A 25684-nucleotide genomic window follows, 5' to 3' on the forward strand; every position below is an offset into this window, starting at 1 on the left:
ACGCACAGCCCAAGCCACTGGACGGATCGGGCTGAAATTTGGCATGCAGGTAAATGTTATAACGTAGGCATCCGTAAGAAAGGATTTTGATAAATTCCAACTCCAAGGGGTTCAAATAGGGGATGAAAGTTTGTATATAATAATACTTCTTAACGCGAGCGAAGCCGCGGGCAAAAGCTCGTATTATTATAAATGCGAAAGTTTGTCTGTCTGTTACCTCGTCACGTCCAAACCGCTGAACCGATTTTGCTGAAATTTGGTATGGAGATACTTTGAGTCCCGGGAAAGAACATAGGATACTTTTTATCCCGGAAAATTTACGGTTCCGACGCGATAAATTAATTTTGGCGCAACGGAGTTGCGGGCGTCATGATAATACCTACTTATCTTAGATATTTTTTTAGATTCCTAATTTTCAAACAATGCAAATATACGAGTTTAACAGCTGAAAATGTATGGAGCTTTGAATATTAACAAAATTCAGTACTTAAATTATTAGAATTTAAATTTTGAGGCTCTCAACGCCATCTACATTATTTACGTCGAAATTAAGATGACGCATTGCAGGCTTTGATTGATAAAGCGACATCTAGGCGTTGTACAAATCAACAAAATGTTCGACTAAAAGCGCTATCTATGTTCCATTTGTGGAACTTGTAAGTAAGAACATTCCGTTTTACTAAATTTTATGTTTAAGATGTTATAATAAATAACTTATTTTCAAAAATTTTAACTCAATAAAATTTTTAAACAATAAGCTGTAAAATAATTAAATAAAAAAAGAAGTATTAAAAGTTAAAAAAAAAAAATACAACAACATTCACCTATTAGGAGTTTTTATCTTATTTGTGTTGTTTAAAAATTATATTCACCAATTTTATAAGATAAAACATAGATTTTGTTTACAGTAAATTTTTAATACGTTGCTAAATTTTTACAAGAAAAACTTTGCCTGCGTAAAATGGACCGGCTTTTCTGCAGTAGTACCAACTGCGTGACGTCAAAATTCAGAAATAACTTGTCGAAAATCCACCATTTTCCCTTTGTAACTAACCGGTGTTCAAAACACGTGTGTACTATCAAGTTACATGGAAAACCGTAGTGTTTGCGTCTAAATATCTAATAAAACACAACTAAAAAGTGCGTCGCGTCGCTCCTCGCAAGTGTAACGTACAGAAACGACAAAATGAACACGGAAAAGTTGAAGAAACTACAATCACAAGTGCGCATAGGCGGCAAGGGCACCCCGAGGCGTAAGAAGAAGGTGGTCCACGCGACGGCCGCGACCGACGATAAGAAACTGCAGTCCTCCCTCAAGAAGCTCTCAGTGAACACGATCCCTGGGATAGAGGAGGTAAATATGATCAAAGAGGACGGCACGGTGATACACTTCAACAACCCCAAAGCGCAGGCCTCGCTCGCCGCGAACACTTTCGCGATCACGGGGCACGGGGAGAACAAACAGATCGCCGAGATGCTGCCCGGCATCCTCAGTCAGCTCGGGCCCGACGGCCTCAACCAGCTGAAAAAGATCGCCTCGAGCGTGGCCCCCCCTAAGCCCCTTGAGGAGGACGACGACGTTCCCAATCTCGTCGGGAACTTCGAAGAAGCCGCGAAACAGGAGGCCAAGGAGGTAGTCTCAGACGACAAGGACAAAAAGGAGGAAACCAAAGCCGTGGACAAGAAAGTCGACTAAAGTGCTCCATAATAGTTTTTATTTCGCTCGCCCCGTTCCGAAGTGGTGTCCAATTTGAGTTCATAGACGTTTAGTGGGTAACGGTGACGGAGTCCATATTGCCGTTCCTCGCAGCACTAACCTCCAGCGTGCAGATATATTTATAAGATGTGTAACGACACTATTTTTTAATGAAGTTTTTTTATGTTCGAAACAATTTTGCTTTGTCTCAATAAAAACTTAATATAAATAGGTTATAATAAATTTAGTCACAGTAACTCTAGAGAGAGAACATTGTATATTAAAAAATGGTAAAAATTGCAAAATGTATAAATGTAAGGTTCACTGTTATGTTTGAAACATGACATAAACTTTATTCCAAATATAGACTTTTATTTCATCTCTGTTTACGGGTAAAAGTTAAAAATTTTGGTGGTCAACACTTCCTATTTTTTTCCTAATATTATTTGTAAATAATAACTTTAATTTTGACTACTCTTTCTAGGAATACCTAATAATCTTACCTTTCAGGAATATTAGGAAATTTAGGAATATAATACCTAATTTGTTTACCGTTTGGTTCATAATGGCATGTCAATAATTGGTAAGCAAATGTCGCTGTCTTTAGACATCTGCAGTGCTATGACAGGTGTTCCTTATGAAATTGTAGCCAGTCTTTATTTTACTATGTTTAATATTGATGCAAATTTATTCCTTTACATAGGTATTAGGTGCCTATTGCCTATGTACAATAGAATTTAAATATTTAATGCCATTTAAACTTTTCAGCTTCATAAATCGCATGTTGATTGACTTAACTGTTAATGGATGAATCAAAAACTAAATAGGCATTCACCCATCAATCCCCAAGCGGCACTCGGCTGTCTCATAACTATTAAAAATCTATAATTGTGTCTGGGATTCCCACAATCGAGGTATTACAGAAAGAATCAATATAAGTAGATATAATTTGTCTCCTTAGCATTCTCAATTCTTTGCATCTGCAATCTATACAGAATTATAAAACCTCTGTTTCTATAATAGTAATTCTTAAAGTGATAGGTGTAAGAGGCCTAAAGGTATAACAAACTATAGGTATGTCTAGTTTAGGCATAGTAGCATCTGCACATTTGGACTTTGGATCTGTCCTTAAGTAATTTGCTAATGTAACTTGTGAGTGCAAGGACAGCCTGATTCTTATGTAATTCTACTTAGTACTTGTTAATGGAAAGCTAAACAAGAAATCCACGACAGCTGATGTTGATGATGAATTGTAGGATAATATATTTTACGAGGTATATTATTATGATGCCATAGACACACGGAAATATAAATAATAGTACTTGTATGTTTTCATTTGAGGTTTTCGTGGTTGGATATCGCTGTCGATCCTGGCGACAGTAGATACAGTGATGGGAATGTGTGGCGGGCCATTTGTGGTGAAAAGGGTAGCATATTAGGCTCACTAGGGTGTTACATCATTAAAGTGTTAGGTAGGTAATTAAAGTTTTCTAGGTAAGTACAGTCAGTCAAGAATTTAATGATTAGCAAACTGTAAAATAGCAAATAGCAGACAGTAACTTGTAAGTCTGTAAAGTACCTTAATCTATAAAAATGAATTACCTACCTATATTGTGTGACGTGTCAGTTACGCTAAAACTCAAGAACGGCTGAACCTTAACTAATTTCAGTCTTGAATTATTATTGTTCATGAAAGTCCGGGGGAGGTTTATTATAATATTATAGAGGGAAGTGATACGAAGTTCATCGGGTCAACTAGGTATATTGGTACCTAAATACAATCCTTCTGAGACTATTCCGATACTTTAGTACTTTCAAATAATTTTTCGCCGCTATTTGGTAGCAGTGACTCAGGTAACAGATGGTGATAAAAATCCGATTAGTCATATCAGCGTGAGACCAACTTTATCGAGTGCGGTCAAGTTGTTTCCTCGTATGGTTTGGTTAAAATTCGTTAAAAGTATACCAACATGCGTGCGTGGGAGGAGTGGGTTGGAGTGCCGCACAAACTATATAGAATGTTAATGGAGTGCCGAGTGGGTACTCTACCTCCGCGAGTAATTTGTATTCTGAGTACTCTACTGGGTAGGCGGTAGCCCATGGGTAGCCTATCTGCTATCACTTATCAGTTAGCTATCACCACAACACTATACTCCTACCGGAGTATACCGGAGGCTATCTTGTATATTATATGAGTGTAACTTGTAAGTTATTTAGAAATAAGCCGATATGAGTATAATCAGTAATTATGCTTCTTTTGGTAAAAAATATAAAACTAAAAATAATTTGTTTATTCGGTTTGGAAGAAAAATTACTTTTATGTACTTTTGAGTTTTGAGCAATAGCAAAATTATAGTCTTGGCATATTATTTTGTTGGTTTAAAAAAAATTACATTGACCTGTGGGCTGTGACACATGTCATTGTTGATTGTCAGATTTCAACAAAAACATTTGTGTCCTTCCAGTGTTAAAAATAAATATTGAATTTTTGTTAAAAGACGGGCTTAAAAATTAAATCAATAACAAGATATCGTTAAAATGATCGCTAGGCCGTGGACCGACGACTTGCCGAAGTGTAAAAATACGTGTGTAGCCTCTTATTTCTCACAACTCGGCGGTGGTAGTTCTTCCAACGATGACTATCTTTGCTTTTATTGTCAGACGGAGGATAATTCGTGAGTAAAATAACTATTTTACCTTTGCAAGATCCTATATGCTAACAACATACCATAATATAAGCGGTGGGATTAGTTTTCTCATACTCTTGTACTGTGAGTTAAAAGTCACTAACAATCAAACATAGTGCTGAGTAATGAGAGTCAGTTGTAAGGCACACACGACTTTAAGATGGCTCGCTGAAACTGGTGGCGCTAATCTGCGAATGAGTACTATACTTAGCAATAATATACAAGTTCGCTACCATAAACATGTTTCTGTTTAATCAAATATACATACTGATCTACCAATAATATGTCCCAGTATACTCGCACTCGCTCTGCTCACTCCTTGCTCAAGTCCCCACCAATGAGACCTAAGAACCAAACATTGCCTCTTTCATCTTAGCTGCATAGTCATAAATGAGCTTTTGCCTGCTTCTTCGCTTGCGTTAAGAAGTATTGTTATATACAAACTTTCCTCCCGTATTTTAACCCCTTGGAGGTGGAATTGATCAAAATCTTCTCTTAGTGGATGCCTATGTCATAATATCTACCTGCATGTCAAATTTCAGCCCGATCCGTCCAGTGGTTTGGGCTGTGCGTTGTTAGATCACCATGTCAGTCAGTCACCTTTGAATTTTATATATATAGAAGTTACATAATGTGATTTCAGATGCCTGTATGGAGTTTTCGAGCCTCATAATGGCCTTGACGCAGCTCGATTTATCATGCAGAGGATGGCTGCAGAGTTGCTGTTCCCACCACCCTCCATTAATAATTCTGAAGACGAGATCAGAGAAAGACTGCGGTTAGTATAAGTTTGAAGTTAAAATATTGTTATTCCCTCTAAATAAAAATATTTAAGTATATAAGTACATTGGAAAAGGCATAATATGACAGACAAAGTCTATCTTTATTATTTAAAGAGGGTCATATCAGTCTAAAGCAGCTATCCCCAACCCGCGGCACGCCGGGACTTTATTTGTGGCCCACGTGATGTTAAATCATTTTTAAATTTACAACCACCGGTAAAATAATGTAAAGTTGTCGTGAAAGTCGTGATTTTTTATTTTCACTTTTAAATTGTTAATTTTGAAGAATGTTATTTTTAACCCTAACAATTTTTGTTGCGGCCCGTGACACCAAGACCAAACCACGTTTGAGGCCCGCATGAAAAAAAGTTTGGGGACCACTGGTCTAAAGAAATGACAAGATTACAAAATATCTACTCAGTTATATCACATTTTGTTATCATTATTTTATGAAAAATACAGGAACACTCTTCTTTTCCTTGTCAAATTTTGCACTGAATAAAAGCTTTTACTTTATAATATTATTAACAATATAGATATCCAATATCACCTAGTACAATATTTTAAAGGAATTCATTCATAAAACTTTAATATATAATATTTTGTTTGGTGTTTTCAGTAATGCATTTGTATCAGTAGAAAAGGCATACATAGAGAACTATGACGGTATGATAGCTGAGAGAACGAGCTTGCAATATAGACTGCAGACGTTGAATGAAACACAGGTAATGCTAGCTTTAACATGGTGCCAGGTGGTGCACTTGCACCCCTTGGGAATCTTGGGATCAACAGGCATTATTGAAATAGAAAGCCTATTACCATGCCGATTGCCGTACAAAGATAGTTTGCACTATATGTATTCTCTTCACGTAAATAGTCACTGTTGTTCGCAAAAAGTAAAAAGACAAGAAAAAAAGAGAACTAAAATCTGCACCCCTTGAAAATTATTTCTGCCGGTGCTCATGGGCATACCCAGATATTTAGCTAGGGAGATTTTCGAGAAGATTGGTCTCAGGTCTGGTATATTGAAACTAGAAGTCATGAATATTGACTTTTATTAATCTGACTGAAAATATATTTAGTTTCCAACACTTCATTTTGCGCAGAGTAGGTAACACGTTCTTAAGAGGATTCACCAGGGGCTAGAGAAATGAAAAAAAAGCATGTGTAATATCTATAGCTGTCTCCCTTACCTCAAGCCTATACCGCAGAACGCGATAGAGACAACTGCAGAAAATCAACGATTCGTTGTCCCCTGATTCCTTCTCCAAAACTTAACCGATTTAAGTACTTTTTTCATTAAACATTAAAAAAGCCTTGAGCTGTGTTCCTATGTTTTGCTTTTTTTTGTATAATCTAGCCAAATCTGTTTTCTGGACGTTTGATCACAGTGGAAAATCTGGCATTTTTTTGGGTTTTTGAACGTTCATATCTTATTTAATAATTAAATTATGAAAAAAAAAAAGAAAACATAGGGACATCGTATTAGTGGTCGTAGATATTCAGGTAAAAAATTATAACTCTACTAGCATTATCCAGGGAGGAAACAGGGGACAACGTTTGTATGGAAAAAAGTGCGGTGTGGACTCCTCTTAATTCCCACTTGCCAGGAAAATTTACGTTTATTTTATCTTCCAGCTGCCCGCCCATGAGCTAAACATTGCCTGAGGGCATTTGTAAAAACAGCTATAGATGTTATAGTTATACAATATTTTGAACTTGATAGTAAAGCCACTTTTGTAACAAATATCCAAGAATACCTAGGTCTTAGGACATAGTTTGCAATAATATTGTGAAAATAAAACATCCAATCATTTCTAAATCATTTAGAGGTTCTAGAAATGAAAAATATTATTTTTATGTATGGTATAACAAGTTTGTAGCAACACAAATATGGTAAAACAAGAACTTGCAATGACATACATATTTTCGTATGTAGAAACTAGAAATTAAAGCCGAATTTTGAATCAATATCTTAAAAATACAACACCAATCCTCAATGTAAATTAACCTACAAAGATTAAATTATTTTTTTTCAAATGCTTCCAACACTCTTTGTCCACACTGTGCCTTTTTCTGTTCATCAAGGGCATGCGTTATAGCGCAGTCAACATGGCACGTGAGGCATGCTTGCGAGGCTATGACACCTTTCTTACCAACGCGGGTGGATTTTGACGCATTCAATTATTGAATATGCCAAACAAAAGTTGAATAAAAAGATGATGACGAAAATTGAAGAGGAAATTGCATAGTGTGTACATAGCTATTGACTATCAAAATCTTTAAATTACCAGATATTACATAATTCATCCCATCTTTTTTGGAGACTTTATCCATTGATCAATAATCTTAAAACCTATTCCAGATATCCCAAAACTGCGACAACATATTACTCCGGTTGAAGGAGATAGACCAGCACCTCTCTGGTGGTGCGACAGTCGCCCTAGCGTTGGTTCACAACGACCGACTGTATGTCGCCAACGTTGGCGAGACGAGGGCGTTGCTGTGCAAGACTGATGACAACTCGGTAACGGCCAGGCCGCACCTGCGTCTGTCGTCCGAAGCTTCGTGCTATGAGAGGATACTATTGGACGATACGCGCAGCGGGGCTAAAATGGTCGCTTTGGAGAATCATATAATTAATCATAATATGATTAATTTTTAAACTCCACTTTGCGTGCAATTCATATAGTGATTCACATAGATTAATGATTGGTCCCGCGAGCGGCGTTCGCGCGCGGTTACCAATCATTAATCGAAGCGAATCACTTTTAAACTCCACTTTGCGTGCAATTCATATAGTGATTCGCTGACATCAATGATTGGTCTCTCGCGCAGCGCTCGGGCGCGGCGACCAATCATTAATCGAAGCGAATCACTATATGAATTGCACGCAAAGTGAAGTTTAAAAATGAATCATATTATGATTCAATATATGATTCTCCAAAGCGACCATTTTAGCCCCGCAGATCGTCCAATAGTATCGGTTTTAGCGTGAAGCACTACGCATATGCGGCCGCGGCATTAGATGAATAAAATACTTATTTCAGAGAATGTAGTTACTATAATTGGACGCCGTTAAGCATTTGTGTATCATCTCAGAAAAAAAATTACGTATTTAGTTATGAATGCAGTCATGTTCTTAGATCATTTTGAATATAACCCAACAAAAAAAATTCTAGGTTAATACACAAAAGCTTAACAGCATCCAGACTATAAATATTGTAAAAGTGTGTCTGTCTGTCACCTCTTCACGCACAAACCGCTGAACCAATCTAGCTGGGTGTGGAGATACCTGAGTCCCGGGAAAGGACACAGGATACTTTTTATACCGGAAAAATTTACGGTTCCCGCGCGATAAACGTATTTTCGGCGTCACCCAGTAAAGAATATTTCATACATTCGTTCATTCATTTTTCCAGGTGTTACGAGTGGTACAGCTAACTGTAGACCACAGTCTACACAACGAGGATGAGCTTCTACGGCTATCACAGCTTGGGTTGGACGTCAATAAGCTGAGGAATGGTGAGCTGCATTTATAACTTAATAGTTAATACCTCGGCAACTACCGAGTGACAACTACAATGTGTCTGAGCCACTATATTGCCCAAGTGTGTGTGCAATACATAACGTTTATTCTACAGCTCAGTACCTCGCCAACCAGCCGAGAACCTGCTCCCTTGGCACTATATTGCCGAAGTGTGTGTGCAATACATATATTCTCTCTCCACAGCCCAATACCTCGGCAACCAGCCCGGCACCCGCTGCCTCGGCAACTACCTAGTGAAGGGCCTGTACCGGGCGTTCCCGTCGCTCGGCGCGGCCGCCTCGGAGCCCGTGCTAGCGGAGCCCGAGATACACGGACCCATACCGTTGGATGAGTCGTGCAGGTGACATTGTTGTAAAATTATCAACTCTTATGTAAGAACTCTGCCGCCCCTCCTAGGATGCCACAGGACGCTGCCGCCCATGGGCCATGGCCTGTACATAAATCCAGAGCTGGTCTAAAGCAGGGGTTCCCAAACTTATTTCGTCTACTGCCCACTTTGAGAACAAATTACATATGTTTTAGCGTCCCCCTTGTTTTAATTTAAAATGCATCCAGATAAAATAAAGCACCCCCAAGCCTTAACACAATGCCCCCATTTTTTTTTCTGGGTCCTACACGAAACTTCTTTATATTAGGTGCATTGAGAGCATAAAGTTAATATACCTAGCGGAATAGAGCAACAATCTCGAGCTGTCAAACGAAACCGAAATTGGTTTACGTCTGTGTGTAAAAATATGTGTACGTATACAGTACACAAGCATGATTGAACATGATTTCTATGAGATTAAATTGTCAACGTGCGGCACGTGCCGACTGGACGTCAAAATAAGAGATTGTAGCAATATGCCCCTTTCAGGCTGCTTGCTTCGGATTTGAGGCTGGTTTTATCAATAATCGTTTCGGCAGTAAAAGCTGCCGAAACGCTTAACTTTAAAAATTTATCGCATCGCAACATTGCTATGTTAATTGAGCCTTTATGGAATATTTCGAACATTATTCATTAGCTTAAATTAATTTCGCTAATGTCTTATTTCAGATTCCTAGTCCTAGTCAGCGCGGCGGTATACAAACGCATACAAGAAGTGAAAGGATACGAACAGACGAACAAACAACTCGTCCAAACCATAGTAGAGAACTTTCGTAAGCAGACGGACTTTAGGAAATCCAGCCAGACGGTCCTACAGGAAATTGAAGAAGAATTCGTCTCGTACTGCGTCAAAAACAACCTAACTCCTAAACCAAATACTCATACGTCACTGCTAATAAGAAATTTCAACTTTTTACCACCCATACAAAGCGAAGTCAAACCGAATGTAAGATTCAATCCGATAGTGCAGTCAAAATCAAATACGTTACTAAACGAAATCGATTTTTCGAACGAGCAATCGGATACGAATCGGTCTATCGATAGTCGATCGATTGATACGAATCGATCTATCGAATCGTCGGATATCTATCCGAGTCAGCCTTACGATAGGGATAGGAGAATTAAGGGATATGTAGATTTCTCTTGTTATTATGAAAATGTGGCGAAAGCGAGGAAAAATGGCACTCTACCGGGTTTTATTAAATAATTATGATCCAAAGATGTATATTATATGAGAAGTATGTACTTAATTTTTATTGTATTTATTTGTATTTACATAATTTATTTTCCATACTAATAGTATTATAAAGTATGTCTTTCTCTCTGTTACCTTTTCACTACTGAATCGATGAAGATTTGAATAACCCGGAAAATGTAAGGTCCCGTCCCGTGTGATAAATTGGGAGTTGCGACTTGCGAGATAGGGCCTGTTTCACCACTTCCTGATAGGTGCCGAATAGGCTATTCACAACTTTTTTGATAGATTCTCCATACTTGATCTGTCAAGTTAATTTGTGGATAGCCTATTCGTCATTTATCAAGAAGTGCTGAAACAGGTCCTAAGTAGTGATTTTATACTGACTTTTGTAAGTTACACACACTTATTTATAACTATAATAATGTTGATATGGAGGCTAAATGCTGAAATAAATAAAAGCAGAAAACTCTTTCTGGATAAAAATGTAAAAAAAAACTTAAGAAGGTGCCTTAAAATATCAAATAAAAATTAAGCAAATTACAAAGGATTTTACTTCCTACAAACATATTAGATTTATGACAAGAGACGAACACCAATATTGTTTTTAAAATAAAAAGAAATGACGCTTAAAATAAACTCCTAATGTAAACCTTCCCTGGACTTACACGAATATTTCAAGACTGAAATAATAAGCCTAATCGGTTGAGCCGTTCTTGAGTTTTGGCGACAATAACAAAATTTAAAAAAAATTAGAAGAGTAACATTGTCCAACAAATAGAACAATCCATATTTTAGGACCATCAATTCAAACTATGAAATCCTTTCTATCTCTGTTGGCTACCACTTTCGAGATTTTTCGCAAATAAAAATGTTGTTCGTCTGATCAAAATGAAGCTACTCACAAAACATTAGCTTGATAGTAATAAAAAAATGTTCTGGGGCTCCCGTATTATCTTCTCTTTATAGATATAATTTCAGATAGACTTAAATTAAACCAACATTAAGTTACAATATAGTTTATTATAAAATATCATCACTAGTACAGATACACGGTAAAATTCTAAAGCAATCTTAACTGCATTGTTTCATAGTATACTTATCAGTTATCGTGTATTCATATTAGCGGTTGGGTACAGATTATTGATTTACATACATACAGATGACTGAGTTTCGGATTACTGTTCAATCCCAACATCCAGTATCTCTATCGATGTAACTCACTACGTCAATTCTGCTAGTTCAATCCAAAATTATAGTCTGTCAAAAAAGTGAAGAAATTAAAAAGTGGCAACATCGTAGTGTCATCCCTTTTTTCTTAGATTGATTTGAAAGGGATGACACTATGATGTTGCCACTTTTTAATTTCTTCACTTTTTTGACAGACTATACAGTTTTGATACTGTCGTAACTCGTAAAGCAGAATAATTAAAAATATTAATTTCACAAGTGTTAGCAGTTACAAAATATGTCGAATGATTTTTGTAGTTTTCACCAACTAGATCGTGTTTGACTTTGAAATTTTTTTGTTTTGCTATCTATACTTATGTTAAAAATCGGCCAAGTGCGAGTCGGACTCGCGCACGAAGGGTTCCGTATCAATATAGAGCAAAAATAGCCCAAAAATTGTGATTTCTGTACTGTAAGGGGCCACCCCTTAAATATTAATTTTATTTTTAGTATTTGTTGTTATAGCGGCAACAAATATACATATTCTGTGAAAATTTCAGATGTCTAGCTATAGCCGTTCTTGAGTATCTCAATACAGCCTGGAGACAGACAGACGGACAGACAGACATCGAAGTCTTAGTAATGGTAATAGGGTCTCGTTTTTACCCTTTGGGTACCCTAGAAAGCTGAAGAGTTTATTCGAACGCGTTAATCTTACGAACTGCTTGACTTAATTTTATGTACTGGTAATTTGGTTCAGATGTTTTTTTTTTTTTTATGAAATAAGGGGGCAAACGAGCAAACGGGTCACCTGATGGAAAGCAACTTCCGTCGCCCATGGACACTCGCAGCATCAGAAGAGCCGCAAGTGCGTTGCCGACCTTTTAAGAGGGAATAGGGTAATAGGGGAGGGTAGGGAAGGGAAGGGAATAGGGTAGGGGTTAGGGGATTGGGCCTCCGGTAAACTCACTCACTCGGCGAAACACAGCGCAAGCGCTGTTTCACGCCGGTTTTCTGTGAGAACGTGGTATTTATCCGGTCGAGCCGGCCCATTCGTGCCGAAGCATGGCTCTCCCACGTATAACACGTTATAGAGTAGACCACGAGGAAGCCATTTTTTTGCGGGAAAATGTAAGGTTCACGAGCAATTTCCTATTTTTGTGGACAGAGCCACGCAGAAAGTCTAGTCGGTTTAAACCAAACCACTGTATCGAAACTGTAATAATGTCTTGAATAGCAGAATCAGCGTATAACTCTTAACTTGACTATGACTAAAATGCTTTAAACGGGCTTGTAGTCCAGCTTGCTCTCCAACTTCTTGTTGTCAGCAACCTTGCGCACCGCTTTCATGAGATCCTCCTGAAAATATACACCACATCAGTTGGGTACTAGGGTAAAATTGGAATTTGGCTCCCATAAAATAGTCGTAGTACTTAACACCGGACTAAAAGAAAAGGGACAACGCTGGCTGTAAATTTCAATGTAATTAATATCAAGTCATATATTTAAGTTAAAGTTTTTAGATGCTTACTGTATAATATACAGGTTGTAACAAAACTAAGTAACAATACTTTAGGGTTTGTATGTGTCCCTTATTATAGAGTTCACCGTGAGAACCGCTGCTGCAGTGCTAAAAGAGCAATTTTTTTCTGATTTGTATTGGAGCATCAGCCACATGAATTTGACCATACAAAAGTTTAAAAAAAGTTACTCTTCCAGCGCTGCTACTTTCACAGTGAACTCTACATATACAGGGGACTTATATAAAATCTAAAGTTAGTATCCGACCGAAATTGATTTTTCAGCCGAAACCGAAACCGAACTTTCGGCCTTACTCTCAGTTTCGGCCGAAACCGAAACCGAAACTTGGTATAACATTTAAAATTACGATTATTTACTGAAATTTATTGTTTTTTAACATAAATTACAACTTTTTCAACTAAAGTACCACATTGAATTTTTTACTTTTTGCGACATTTCTTAAAATAAATATTATTAATCTTGGACTCGAATATTATGTTCCCTAGAAAATTTTTTTTGGTTCACCAATATTGTTTGGTTGTGCTATGTCAAGTCAATATTAGCCGAGAAGTTTAGTCTGGGTTTGATAATTTTAATAAAACCCGACAAAACCTCTTAGGTCCACCACCTGCCTATGAATCAACTTCTCTAATAGTATCTTGTACTTAAACTATATACAGTTGGTATACTCGCACTTTATATTCTTATGTACTATCAGAGAAGTTGATTCCTATGCAAATACCTAAGTAGTTTGGTTGCGTTACGTCAAACCCAGCTGACAGATCACAATTAACATTGAATTGACATATTCGACCAAATAACGTTGGTCTGTCAATTGCATAGGAATCAACTTCCTCGATGGTACATACCTGCACAATATACTCCCGCTCGGCACGAATAGCGAAGAGGCCGGCCTCGGTGCACACGTTCCTCAGGTCGGCGCCGTTGAACGTGTCCGACAGCTTCACCACAGCCTCGTAGTCCATCTCGCCGTGCTTGGCGATCGGCGACGCGTGGATCTTCAGGATTTCCAGTCTGGAAGTAGAAATAATATTGTGATAATTTATTACATAATAATGAGAGTGTTTAATATTCTAGTTGCCACTGCTGGGCTGGGCGTGGCATACATTTGTATTTGACAGATTTCAATTACGTGAAACGTCTTGCGAATCTGTCAAATCCATATAAATTTAGAAATGCATCGACGTGTCGCGGTCTGAATCAACCCTTAGGGCCAGTAGGCCTACTACGAAACCGTTTTGAGACTCAAACAATCTGACGAGAATGCCGCGTCCTGCTCTAACAACGTCATTTCACGTTTGTTAGAGTGGGACGCAACATTCTCCTACGATTGTTTGAGTCTAAAAACCGTTTCGTGGTACGGGCCCAGGCCACAACACTGCGTTGCGGTGTCTAAAAAAAAAAACTACATTGCTTTTCAAAGTTTGCTTTTGCGATACGACGCCGCAACGCAGTGTTGTGGCCTGGCCCTTTGGGGTCTATCGTGTTGTCAAATACGCACATTAGCGTGGCACATGACAGCTATATCGTGACATACGACAGCAGTTTGACCCTAAGGCTACATAGCGACACCTGGTGGCAAATATAATTTATACGTGGGAGAGCCGTGCTTCGGTACGAATGGGCCGGCTCGTACGGAGAAATACCACGGGCTCACAGAAAAAAGCGTGAAACAGCGCTTGCGCCGTGTTTCGCCGAGTGAGTGAGTTTACCGGAGGCCCAATTCCCTTCCCTATCCTCCCCTATTCCCTTCTCTTCCCATCCCTACCCTTCCCTATTACCCTATTCTCTCCTAAAAGGCCGGCAACGCACCTGCAGCTCTTCTGATGCTGCGAGTGTACATGGGCGACGGAAGTTGCTTTCCATCTGGTGACCCGTTTGCTCGTTCGCCCCCTTATTTCATAAAAAAAAACCCTTATTGAAATTGGTTCAGCAGTGTAATTGGAGGAGGTAAAAAAGGTTTCAAGACGCCTAGGACGATATTCATCCCGTCTTGTTTGTATTTCTATAGACAACACTAACCTGGCTTGCTCATTAGGCAACGGGATCTCAATCTTCCTATCCAAGCGACCAGGTCTGAGCAAAGCCGGGTCCAGGGTGTCGGGCCGGTTGGTCGCCATGATGATCTTCACCTGACCCAGGGAGTCGAACCCGTCCATCTGGTTGAGGAGTTCCATGAGGGTTCTCTGGATCTCGCGGTCAGCTGATGTGCCCTCGGAGAAACGGCGGCCACCTGAATTGAGATATTTCAAATTATACAGAAAATCAAATTTAAGATGCAATGTGTAATAGTTTAATAATGAGCTCTAATCCAGACATTATCTATTCATAAGGCCAAATGCGAGAAGGTCTCCTACACGAAGGATTTTTGTATGGGAGCCCTTCTAAAATATTTATTTTATTATATGATTAATTAAAAAAGTACTATTAAAGAAGTTGATTCCTAGGCAGATAGGGGACTTAAGAGTGTATACTGTTTGCAGATGACACAACACTGATAGTTAAATGTAAAAATAAAAATATGCTAAAAACTATCGCAATTAAAGAGTTAAACAAAATAGTTAAATGGTTGTATAATAATAATTTAAATATTAACATAGAGAAAACAAAATTTATAAAATTTCAATCTATAAATAAAAAAGAAAATAAAATTGACATCACCTGTAATATAAACAACAAAACTAATTCAATAGAGGAGGTTAATATGACAACATTTTTGGGAATAACTATTGACAAGTACCTTAACTGGAAAGCTCACATTGACACTATTGTAACAAAATTGGACCGGTTTGTTTACGCTCTCAATAGATTAAGACAAATTGCATCGAAACAAGCTGCCTTGACTGCTTATCACGGATATGTGTCCTCAACTCTACGGTATGGAATTATACTATGGGGCAATTCAACCGATACTACTAGAGCATTCAAGGTCCAAAAAAAATGTGTAAGATCTGTATGCGGCGCAGGGTATTTGGACAGTTGCAAGCCGCTGTTTAAAAAGTTGAATGTACTGCCTTTGCCTTGTCTTTACATTTACGAAACGGCTATATTTGTTTATAAACATATATACTTATTTGCTAAAAACAAGGACTGTTCTAAATATCGAGGTAGGAAACGTGAAAACTTGTGCATTCCCGACCAGAAGCTAGCTCTATTTTCTAAAAATGCATACTGCATGGCTATCCGTATATATAACAACTTACCTAACGATTTAAAAAAAATGTCATTAAACAAATTTAAAAATAATTTATTTCAATTACTATTAGCCAAAATGTATTATACCATTGACGATTTTATTAATGATGATAATATAATATTGTAATAATTATAAGTAACATTTCATTTTGACAATTTTTAATTTATTTTTTGCATAGTTGTACTGTTTGACATTTGATTAATTTATTATAATTTTTACTAACAATATTGTACTGCAACCTATGAATAATAAAAACTAACTGCAACTAAATATTATGTGTCAAAGAATTAAGAAAATTAAATGTAACTTTTATTTCCACAATATTTGCACGTCGAGATGTATCCGACAAAACATGAGCTCTATTTCTCATTGTACCATCTAATATTGTCATTACCATGTTTTTGCAAATAAACGTTATTATTATTATTATTATAAGTCATTTGGTCGCACTAAGTTATTACTATTACTAATTACCTCGAGGGTATACATATAATTGAGGGTTTTGTGAAAATTTCAATTGCCCACCACTTGAAATTTTCACTTAACCTGTAGCTATACGTGGGTCACACTGAAAGTGTTTAGAATTAGCTAGTTAGAAACATTACTAATGATAACTTTTTTTAAATTACAATTTTAGAACTCTTTGGTAACATAATCTGGTATATTACATTTATTTGTCATTTGTTTTGGTGAATTGGCAGCAAATCTAACTCTTGTTACACGTGAAAATTAACTTAACGCCAGAAAATTTTCAGTTAATGATTTTTTATGACTTTCGTTGTGGGCTTACTCAATAACAAAGCTTTGATAGGCTGCTATTACCATTTCATAATAAAGCCCCACCTCGTGTCACTATTTACAATTGACTTAACGAGTTTAAACGTGGACGTAGCAATCTCACTGATGATCCGCGTGAGGGACGTCCCTTAACAGCGACTACTGAAGTTAACATTAGTGTTGTGCGACGCATGATAGAGGGAGATAAAAGAGTGACCTACCAGCAGATACGGGCAAGCCTAGGCATTGCTATGAGTCAAGTTCAACAAATATTACATGAATATTTAGGCGTCAGGAAGCTTTGTACCAGATGCATTCCCCATACTTCAATCGACGACCAGAAACGCCTTCGCATGGACTGATGTCGCCAAATGTTAGATAAGTTTAACGGCGGTGACTCAAATGCTGTATTTGACAACCTCACAGGTGATATATTGCTACGAACCCGAAACCAAAAGACAATCAGCTCAAGGGGTGTTTCCTTTCGAGGTTTGGCCAACTAAGGTAAAGAAAGGAAGAAGTCAAGGCAAAAAGATGATTGCCTCATTACTTGGTCGGAAATGTAATTATGCGGCAGTTGTGCTAGAAGATGAAAGGACAGTTACTGGAGAATGGTATGTCAATCGCTGTGTGCCTGTCGTCTTGGAAATATTTTAACAGCAGCGCCCTCGAAGCAGGACACTCCTTCACCACAACAATGCTTCAGCGCACTCCGCGAGACGGACTGTTGAATATTTGACTATGGCACGTGTTGAGATATTGAGTCATACGCCATATAGTCCTGGCCTGGCGCCCTGCGGCTTTAATTTATTCCCAAGAAATAAAGATAAAATTCGAGGTACTCGCTTTACGAGCCCTGAAGATGCGATTAAAGCGTACGAAAATGCCACAGAAGAGACCCCTAAGGAAGACTGGACCCACTGCTTTTTCGGTGATTCCATCGAATGTGACGATGTGTAGAGAGGAACGGAGATTACTTCTAAAAACAATAAAAGTATTGGCAACTTTCTACATTAGGCTGTTTTTCATTTTCTAAACATTTCCAGTGTTACCTAGGTATGTCATATAGTGACATTTAGCATTGCTATGCGCTGTGCCAGGTCTCCTGGCGCCAGTAAGGACGCTATCACAAAAATTATAAAAAAAATTAGCAGGTCAGTACGAATATCGACGTTAAGGACATTAAAATAACATTCATATCAGCGCGCCTTGTACAGTGGCGGTTACGACGCTCTCCGCTTTGTTGATAGGGCGAAAATGTATGAAGAAATTTGAGAGTGTTTCTTATTTTTCTTATAAATAGAAATGTTATTTATTTTTATATAAAATATTTAGCTATTCGTATGGGGGACTAATTGGGGATATATTGAGTATGGGGGATTTGTATACTCTTTTAAGAAATATGTATTCATCATATCATATCAAACCCCATTTTTTAAATATTTTGCGATTATTATGATGGTTAAAACGTATGTATGTAAAAATTTTTGTATGCGGCTATTAAAATTTTATGGTCTACACCATAAAATTTTTATAGCCGCATACAAAAATTTTTTATGCGGCTATAAAAATATATCTCCATTATCTCCACGTGTAGACGTGGAGATAATATATTCATCTGAATATATTATCTTTCATTTGAAACCAGAATATCCTTGCAGTGTGACTCCGATTTCTTTAAAATGGTACCTGAAAATCGCTGATATTTGTAAAAAAATGTGATAGCGTCCTTAAATTGAGTAACTATTAAGTGTAACTGACCGATGGCGTCAATCTCGTCCATGAATATGATGCAGGGCTGGTGGTCGCGCGCGTAGTTGAACATCTCGCGGATGAGACGGGCCGATTCCCCGATGTATTTGTCGACAATAGCCGAGGATACCACCTGGAGAAAGAAAACGTAAAGAATTAAGATACAGTAGGATATATTACAATATTACTTACTAAGTATAGGCTTAACTACCTAGTACAGTTTAGACACTATGTACTTATCGTTTAATTCTTTAAGAGGAGTCCACACCGCCCTTTTTTCCATACAAACGCTGTCCCCTGTTTCCTCCCTGGATAATGCTGGTAAAATTATATTTTTTTTCCTGAATATCTACGGCCACTAATACAATGTCCCTATGTTTTTCTTTTTTTCATAATTTAATTATTAAATAAGATATGAACGTTCAAAAACCCCAAAAAAAAATAAATGGCCAGATTTTCCGCTGTATTCAAACGTCCAGAAAACGGATTTGGCTAGATTATACAAAAAAAGCAAAACATAGGAACACAGCTCAAACCTTTCTTTAATCTTTAGTGAAAAAAGTACTTAAATCGGTTAAGTTTTGGAGAAGGAACCAGGGGACAACGAATCGTTGATTTTTTGCAGTTGTCTCTATCGTTTTCTGCGGTATAGGCTTGAGGCAAGGGAGACAGCTATAGATATTACACGTACTTTTTTTTCATTTCTCTAGCCCCTGGTGTATCCTCTTAAATCTACAAATCAGAAATCATATTTTGTATTATGATTTGTATGGATATGCTATATCTATAGTTTATCTTCTATTTATTGTATATTTTGTCTACATCTGCCCCTTTACTGAGTGCGTTGTTTTAATTCATTATATTGTAGTAATTTGTAGTTAAAGTTGTTGGTACCACAGTTAATAAGATTGATTTGTATACTCAGAGAAGTTGATTCCTATGCAAATCGGGGACCTAAGTAGTTTGGTTGCGTTACGTCAAACCCAGCTGACAGATCACAATTAACATTGAATTGACATATTCGACCAAATAACGTTGGTCTGTCAATTGCATAGGAATCAACACAATCGATGGCACTTTGGTTACTGTTTGTTGACTCTAATAAATAAATAAAAAAATCTATATTTTAACACTAGACAGCAGCACCAGCATGGACAGTAAAGAAAAATTTTTATTCGACGTTAGCTGGCCCCTAGACAAGCAATTTTATTGTTAATATCACGTATTGCGTGATATTATCGACCGCCTAGGGTTGATATTGTACGATCAGAGAAGTTGATTCTTATGCAGAAGGCAGACCTAAGTAATTTGGTCGCGTTATGTCATACCCAGCCGACAGATCACAACTTATATTGAACTGACATATTCCGGCCAAATGATGTAGGTCCGTCAACTGCATAGGAATCAATTTCCTCGATGGTAACGACGAACGTTTTTTGGGCTTCGGTATGGGTATTTTTGTAAGCTAAAAAGATATTTTATAAGTTTATTAACACTTTATTCGTGCTATATAATGCCTTAGTGCTAAAAATATCACATCAATTAATAATTTGGCTATAAAAATTGCATAGCTTTTTACGTGTGTTTACGGATTCTCATCACTTGAACTATAGTTAATCGATATCATAAACTAATTGACTTTCTTTCCTGTATCATAATGTGCTTCGAAATAATTGACAAATAGAAATATTCAAGAAAATAAACGCACACTACTTGTATGAAAATAAGCACAAAATGGCCACACGATGACGGGCTAAGACTACATCTATACTATGATACTTTATCTATGGACATAAAAGTACCTTCAGGAAGTTAGCATCAAGCTGCGACGCCACCGCCCTAGCCAGCAGCGTCTTGCCGGTACCGGGGGGACCGTACAGCAGGCAGCCTTTCGGAGGTGTGATGCCAACACGGACGAACAGCTCCGGATTGAGAAGGGGTAGCTCGATCACCTGGAAATCAATCAAGTTCATACATTTGATAAAATATGTGTAATTTTTGTAATGATAATAATATGTACGCCTCCGTGGTCTAGTGGTATAGAGCGCGGCACTTGACTCGGAGGTCGTGGGTTGGATTCCTGCGTTGGAAACATGTTATTTCCAAGTTTGGTTAGGACAATGCAGGCTGATCACCTGATTGTCTGACAAGTAAGATGATCCATTCGTCGGATGGGCATGTAAAAAGTCGGTCCTGCGCCTGATCTCTCGCCAGTCATGTCGGTCTTCCGTCCCACTGGGTTATGAGAGTAAATGAATAGAGAGTGCTCTTGTGTACTGCGCACACACTTGGGTACTATAAATTTTATAGTACCCAAGTGCTCCTGCGTAGCTGGCCTATTTTCAATGAAACCGGCCACCGTCACCAAAACCGGTGTGGGAGCTATTATTATTACTATTATTATTAATATGTACGCCGGTTCTTCTCGGCGGGGTAGTTCCCGAACCGGTGGTAGGCCTCATGTAGACACGACGTTCTAAAAGTTTTAATTTTGTTAACCTATTTGGAAATAAATATTTTTGATTTTGATTATGCTATAAAATGTCTAAATAAATTCTTGTTTTTATTTAGACACGTTACATGCTTATTTTTATATAATATTTACAAGTATTTTAGGAATCAAAACAATGCTATTTTTGTCGCAACACATTAAGTATCAACAACCGAATTTCATCTAAATTGGTTCGGAAGTTTTACAGTTGGAGGTACCATCGAGGAAATTGATTCCTAGGCAGTTGAACTTGACAGACCAACGTCATTTGGTCGTATCATGTCAATTTAATGTTAATATTATAGTTTCTTACTTATATCAATGGTTAATTGTGATCTGTCAGTTGGGTTTGACATAACACATTACGTACATACGTAGGTCTCCCATCTGCCTAGGAATCAACTTCCTTGATAGTACAATAAACAACTTTCACTTTTTGCTCTGGAAAAGGACGGCAGTTCACTTTGGCTATAACATTTTGCCAATATGAACTGCCATCATATTCAAACTATGAATGAAGTTGCAATGTCTTATGAATAAACCTATCAGGGCTTTCTGTTGCTGTATTTTATATATGACCATACTTTTATTTGGTTAAATAAGAAGTGAAAATAATTTAAGTGTTAAGGTACAAGTTCGAAGCCGGCTACATGAAGTTGCAGTAGACGACGTGTCGTCGCGAAACTACTTGTTTCTATGTATTTCTATGAATAAGTGTCACTAGCTGCTCAGGGTATTTCGTAGAAATACATACAAACCAGTAGTGTCGCGACGATACATCGTCTGTGGTTGCTTCATGTCGTCCGCTGCCAAACGGTACCTTTACACAGCACCTACCTCTCTCAGCTGTCTGATCTGCTCCTGCAGCCCACCGATGGCGGAGTACGTCACGTCTCCGGGGTCCTCGTGACTCATGTTGTACACCAGAGGGTCAACCTGCATATTATCAAGAGTGTGGTTATAATATTGTAGTATTAACTAATACAAATAATTTCATTTTCAAAAAATTACAATACATGTCAAAAATTTATGGCAAATCCTGACACCAGGCACCACGTAACCGGTTTGAGACTCAAACAATTGAAAGAGAATGCCACTTCCTGCTCTAAACAACGTCATTCCTCATTTGTTAGAACAGGACTTGGCATTTTTGTGTCATTGTTTGAGTCTCAAAACAGTTTTGTGGTACGGCCCCAGGACCTTTGATAGTGAAAATTGGACATACCTCTCTGGGTAAATGCCTCATGATAGTCAGTGTGGTCATATCAAGCGCTACACGAGTTCCACCCTTCAGCTTGTTCTTGTCTAACTGTCTGCGGCAGCCCACCACGTACCGAGGACCGTTTGTAGCTTTGACGATGACTGGAAATGTGTAAAATATATTATTATTATCCTTAGGTAACTAACACTAATGTGGTAGTACCCACAATTCACCTAACATTCCTGCATCACACTATCGCGTCAATATATATTATATGACAGCTGAAATGTATCACATGGGCTCCGGCCTGACCGAGCATACCACCTCACTCGGTCGGGTCTTGTATCCCACATGATTGAACTTATATCCCACACTAATAATATCTCCCCTCTCTTAGCCGTGTCAGTAAAAAAAAACTTGAGAGATGTTAACTGACACCCAAATGGAACGAAGTTATTTCTTATGTTTAAAAAACCTATATATATATACCCAGGAATACTAACAATACGTCGGTTTCTGCTTTCTTCTCAAAAAACACCATCTAGTTGATGCACAGGAATACTATTAACACCCTCTGACCCTACCATGCAGGTACTAATAAAAAAGTGTTGAGGTCAAATATTATTCTGTCTAGCCTATCGAAGCTTGACTCCGAACGCGCGATAAGGAACTTCGTTCCAACTGCCATTGAAAAAAAAACTCCTGCATGGTGGCTTGTACCATTGAAAAAATCAATTCATAGGCAGGTGTCGGACCTACATACAGGAGCAAATTACATGCCGATTTGTTTCAAGAACCATTGATTTTCTGAATTATATTATATTAGCTGGTACAGAGAATCAATCATGAGTGATACTTACATTTCTCTTCTGTCAGTTGTTTAAGCACTTCCCCAACTATCTGACCAACACTTTGCAGAGCTTTGAGGTCATTTTCACTCTTATCATACTGCTTTGTCAGGTCTTTCAGCTGTTCTCGCACTGAAAATGTAAATTTTATGGGTAAAACCATGTCCTTTGTTTGATTAAAATTTATCACTTTTAGGAACTTTCTTACAATAATTAATATTATGCCTGAACTGATGAGTGTGTTACACATTAAATTATGTGTGTATTACACACATAAACATTATAAAATGTATAATTTATTAACTTTGTTATCTCACTTACCGTAGGTAAGTCAAATGAATTTGTTGAAAGTTTAGTCATCAAGAGAGCAATATTATATTTTTTATATTAAAGAGTAAAATTTTGACGTGTATTTGCTTAGTAAATGCCTTAAAATACCGATTTATATCTGAATTCAAGTATAAACAATACAAAAGTAAGATGAATCGGCAGAAAGTGGAAATTGTCGATCAAAACTCACTGTCCTTCAGCCGGGATTCCACCTCCTTGTGCTCCATCAGTTTCTTCCGGTAATCCTGAAACGCTTTTTCGCGTGTAGAATCCATGTTTAATTATTTGTTTTACTGAATTTCTAAATTAAAAATGCTAGCGCTCGGCCAGCACAATGACTTTTAGAAAATTTGACGTTGACATTTAGCGATGACAGTTGTTATTTTTTTTACAGCTCGTCGACACTCGACTCAGACCGTCAGACGTAAAGGATTAGGCTAGTAATTTTGGTTAGTCGGCAGTTTCGTATCATATTATAGCTTTCCTGATCGCCATGCAAGTTGGACATAAAGATTAGAATATAGGAAAAAATAACTGAAGTTTGATCAAGAATTTGGAAAAATGGCTTCATAATATGAAGCCATTCTTCCTAATACTTGCTATAATACTTTAGATACCAAGATATAAGTATTTCACAAGGCCAATTTCACCGCAGTCAGTGAAAATTACCTATACCTAATAATCCAGCTTTCCCCAACCCGCGGCCCACCGGGACTTTATTTGTGGCCCGCGTGATGTTAAACCATTATGAAAATTACAAATTACAACTACCGGTAAAATAATGTAAAGTCGTCGTGAAAGTCGTGATTTTTTTTCACTTTTAAATCGTTAATTTTGAAGAACGTTATTTTTAACCCTAAACAATTATTTTTGTTGCGACTGCCGACTTGTGGCCCGCGACACCAAGACCAAACCACGTTTGGGGCCGCATGAAAAATAGGTTGGGGACGACTGTAATAATCGATTTAGACTCAATTTCACCAACGTCTGTTCGTGTTAACAGCTTGTTAATTAACCGCTGAACCGATTGTATTGTTTGGTATGGACATACTTTAGAGTCCCGGGAAAGATGTTTAGAATTTTGGCTCAACGGAGTTACAGGCGTAATCTATTTAGTATAACAGTGCTCCCAAAGTGATAATGCGCATAGAAGTTTCCGAAATGTTTCGGCAACGGTCGTATTTCCAGAGCGACGGTAGACGATATTGCATTTTCTAATTGCATTGCGTTTAAGATACATGACGTCAAAGTTCGTCAATCGTCGTGATAATATTCTTTAGTTACCTGTAGCTTTTGTAACACGGTCATTATTCACGGTCATTCATGCGCATTATTAATTTTGGAGTACTATAGGTATTTTTATAAAATAGGAGCTAGCAGCAACGAATGTAGTTTAAGTAACAGAATTACCAAACAATACAACACGGTAGAACAAAGCCACGTTTGGCAACAGCGCTACAAAAGTTTGTTTTTGTTTATTTTTGTTTCGATTGTGGTTGGTAACGAATAAATACATTACATGGTGCATTTATAACACTAAAATATATAACGTCCGTGAAACATGGGTTAAAATAGAGCGCCTAAATTCATTTAAGTAGGAACCGTACATTTCTCAAAGCATATCCATACCATAAAGTTAATATACCTAGCGGAATAGATAAACAATCTCGAGCTGTGAAACGAAACCGAAATTGGTTTCTTCTGTGTGGAAAATATTATGTGTACGTATACACTTACACAAGCATGATTGAACATGAATTCTATGAGATTAAATTGTCAACGTGCGGCACGTGCCGACTGGACGTCAAAAAAAGAGTGCTGCTGTCATGTATCACACGTCTCTTTTTACCACGCAGTGTTACTGATAGTGACATCTCGCTTGCTCAGGCTTTTGTTTCTCTATTCCGCTAGGTATAATATTAACTTTATGCTCCATACCTAACAGCTAAATCGGTTTAACGGTTTGGGCACAAAAAAGTGGCAGACAGACGACACTTTCATATATTTTATGTTATTACTAGATGACGCCCGCAACTCCATTGCGCCGAAATTCGTTTTGCGCGCGGGAACCGTACATTTTTCTGGTATAAACAGTACGAG

General features: G+C 37.7%; 3 protein-coding genes across 4 annotated transcripts; 2 read left to right on the forward strand and 1 right to left on the reverse strand.

Moving 5' to 3' along the window:
* Nucleotides 1-1011: 1011 nt before the first annotated feature.
* LOC121737810 (transcription factor BTF3 homolog 4) lies at nt 1012-2058 on the forward strand. The gene has a single exon (XM_042129518.1). It carries the CDS (start codon nt 1187-1189, stop codon nt 1694-1696), a length of 510 nt encoding a protein of 169 aa, XP_041985452.1. The 5' UTR covers nt 1012-1186; the 3' UTR covers nt 1697-2058.
* A 2093-nt stretch (nt 2059-4151) lies between these two features.
* Nucleotides 4152-14612, forward strand: LOC121737807 (TGF-beta-activated kinase 1 and MAP3K7-binding protein 1-like). Of its 2 annotated transcripts, XM_042129515.1 has the most exons (8): nt 4152-4371; nt 5027-5161; nt 5785-5890; nt 7531-7692; nt 8588-8690; nt 8899-9055; nt 9752-10289; nt 14579-14612. In XM_042129515.1, exons 1-7 carry the CDS (start codon nt 4235-4237, stop codon nt 10287-10289), a joined length of 1338 nt encoding a protein of 445 aa, XP_041985449.1. In that variant the 5' UTR covers nt 4152-4234; the 3' UTR covers nt 14579-14612. The 2 variants fall into 2 exon arrangements, with proteins under 2 accessions (XP_041985449.1, XP_041985448.1); XM_042129514.1 differs by lacking the exon at nt 14579-14612 and having other exon boundaries at nt 9752-10532.
* Nucleotides 12558-23931, reverse strand: LOC121737808 (26S proteasome regulatory subunit 10B). Its single transcript, XM_042129516.1, has 9 exons — nt 23775-23931; nt 23267-23386; nt 22431-22567; nt 22043-22141; nt 20517-20666; nt 18724-18847; nt 15012-15222; nt 13838-14003; nt 12558-12806 (listed from the first exon to the last, which is right to left on the reverse strand). Exons 1-9 carry the CDS (start codon nt 23857-23859, stop codon nt 12729-12731), a joined length of 1170 nt encoding a protein of 389 aa, XP_041985450.1. The 5' UTR covers nt 23860-23931; the 3' UTR covers nt 12558-12728.
* Nucleotides 23932-25684: the final 1753 nt, after the last annotated feature.

The sequence above is a fragment of the Aricia agestis genome, chromosome 21, assembly GCF_905147365.1.
Source record: "Aricia agestis chromosome 21, ilAriAges1.1, whole genome shotgun sequence".
Lineage (NCBI taxonomy): Eukaryota > Metazoa > Arthropoda > Insecta > Lepidoptera > Lycaenidae > Aricia > Aricia agestis.

Coding starts and splice junctions, on each gene's coding strand:
- LOC121737810 (XM_042129518.1), top strand. CDS start 1,187: ATGAACACGGAAAAGTTGAAGAAACTACAATCACAAGTGCGCATAGGC.
- LOC121737807 (XM_042129515.1), top strand. CDS start 4,235: ATGATCGCTAGGCCGTGGACCGACGACTTGCCGAAGTGTAAAAATACG. Junction 5,891..7,530: donor AGACGTTGAATGAAACACAG/GTAATGCTAGCT, acceptor AACCTATTCCAG/ATATCCCAAAACTGCGACAA. Junction 8,691..8,898: donor CGTCAATAAGCTGAGGAATG/GTGAGCTGCATT, acceptor CTCTCTCCACAG/CCCAATACCTCGGCAACCAG.
- LOC121737808 (XM_042129516.1), bottom strand. CDS start 23,859: ATGGATTCTACACGCGAAAAAGCGTTTCAGGATTACCGGAAGAAACTG. Junction 22,568..23,266: donor ACAACTGACAGAAGAGAAAT/GTAAGTATCACT, acceptor ACACATTTCCAG/TCATCGTCAAAGCTACAAAC. Junction 12,807..13,837: donor AGCGGGAGTATATTGTGCAG/GTATGTACCATC, acceptor GTATATTTTCAG/GAGGATCTCATGAAAGCGGT.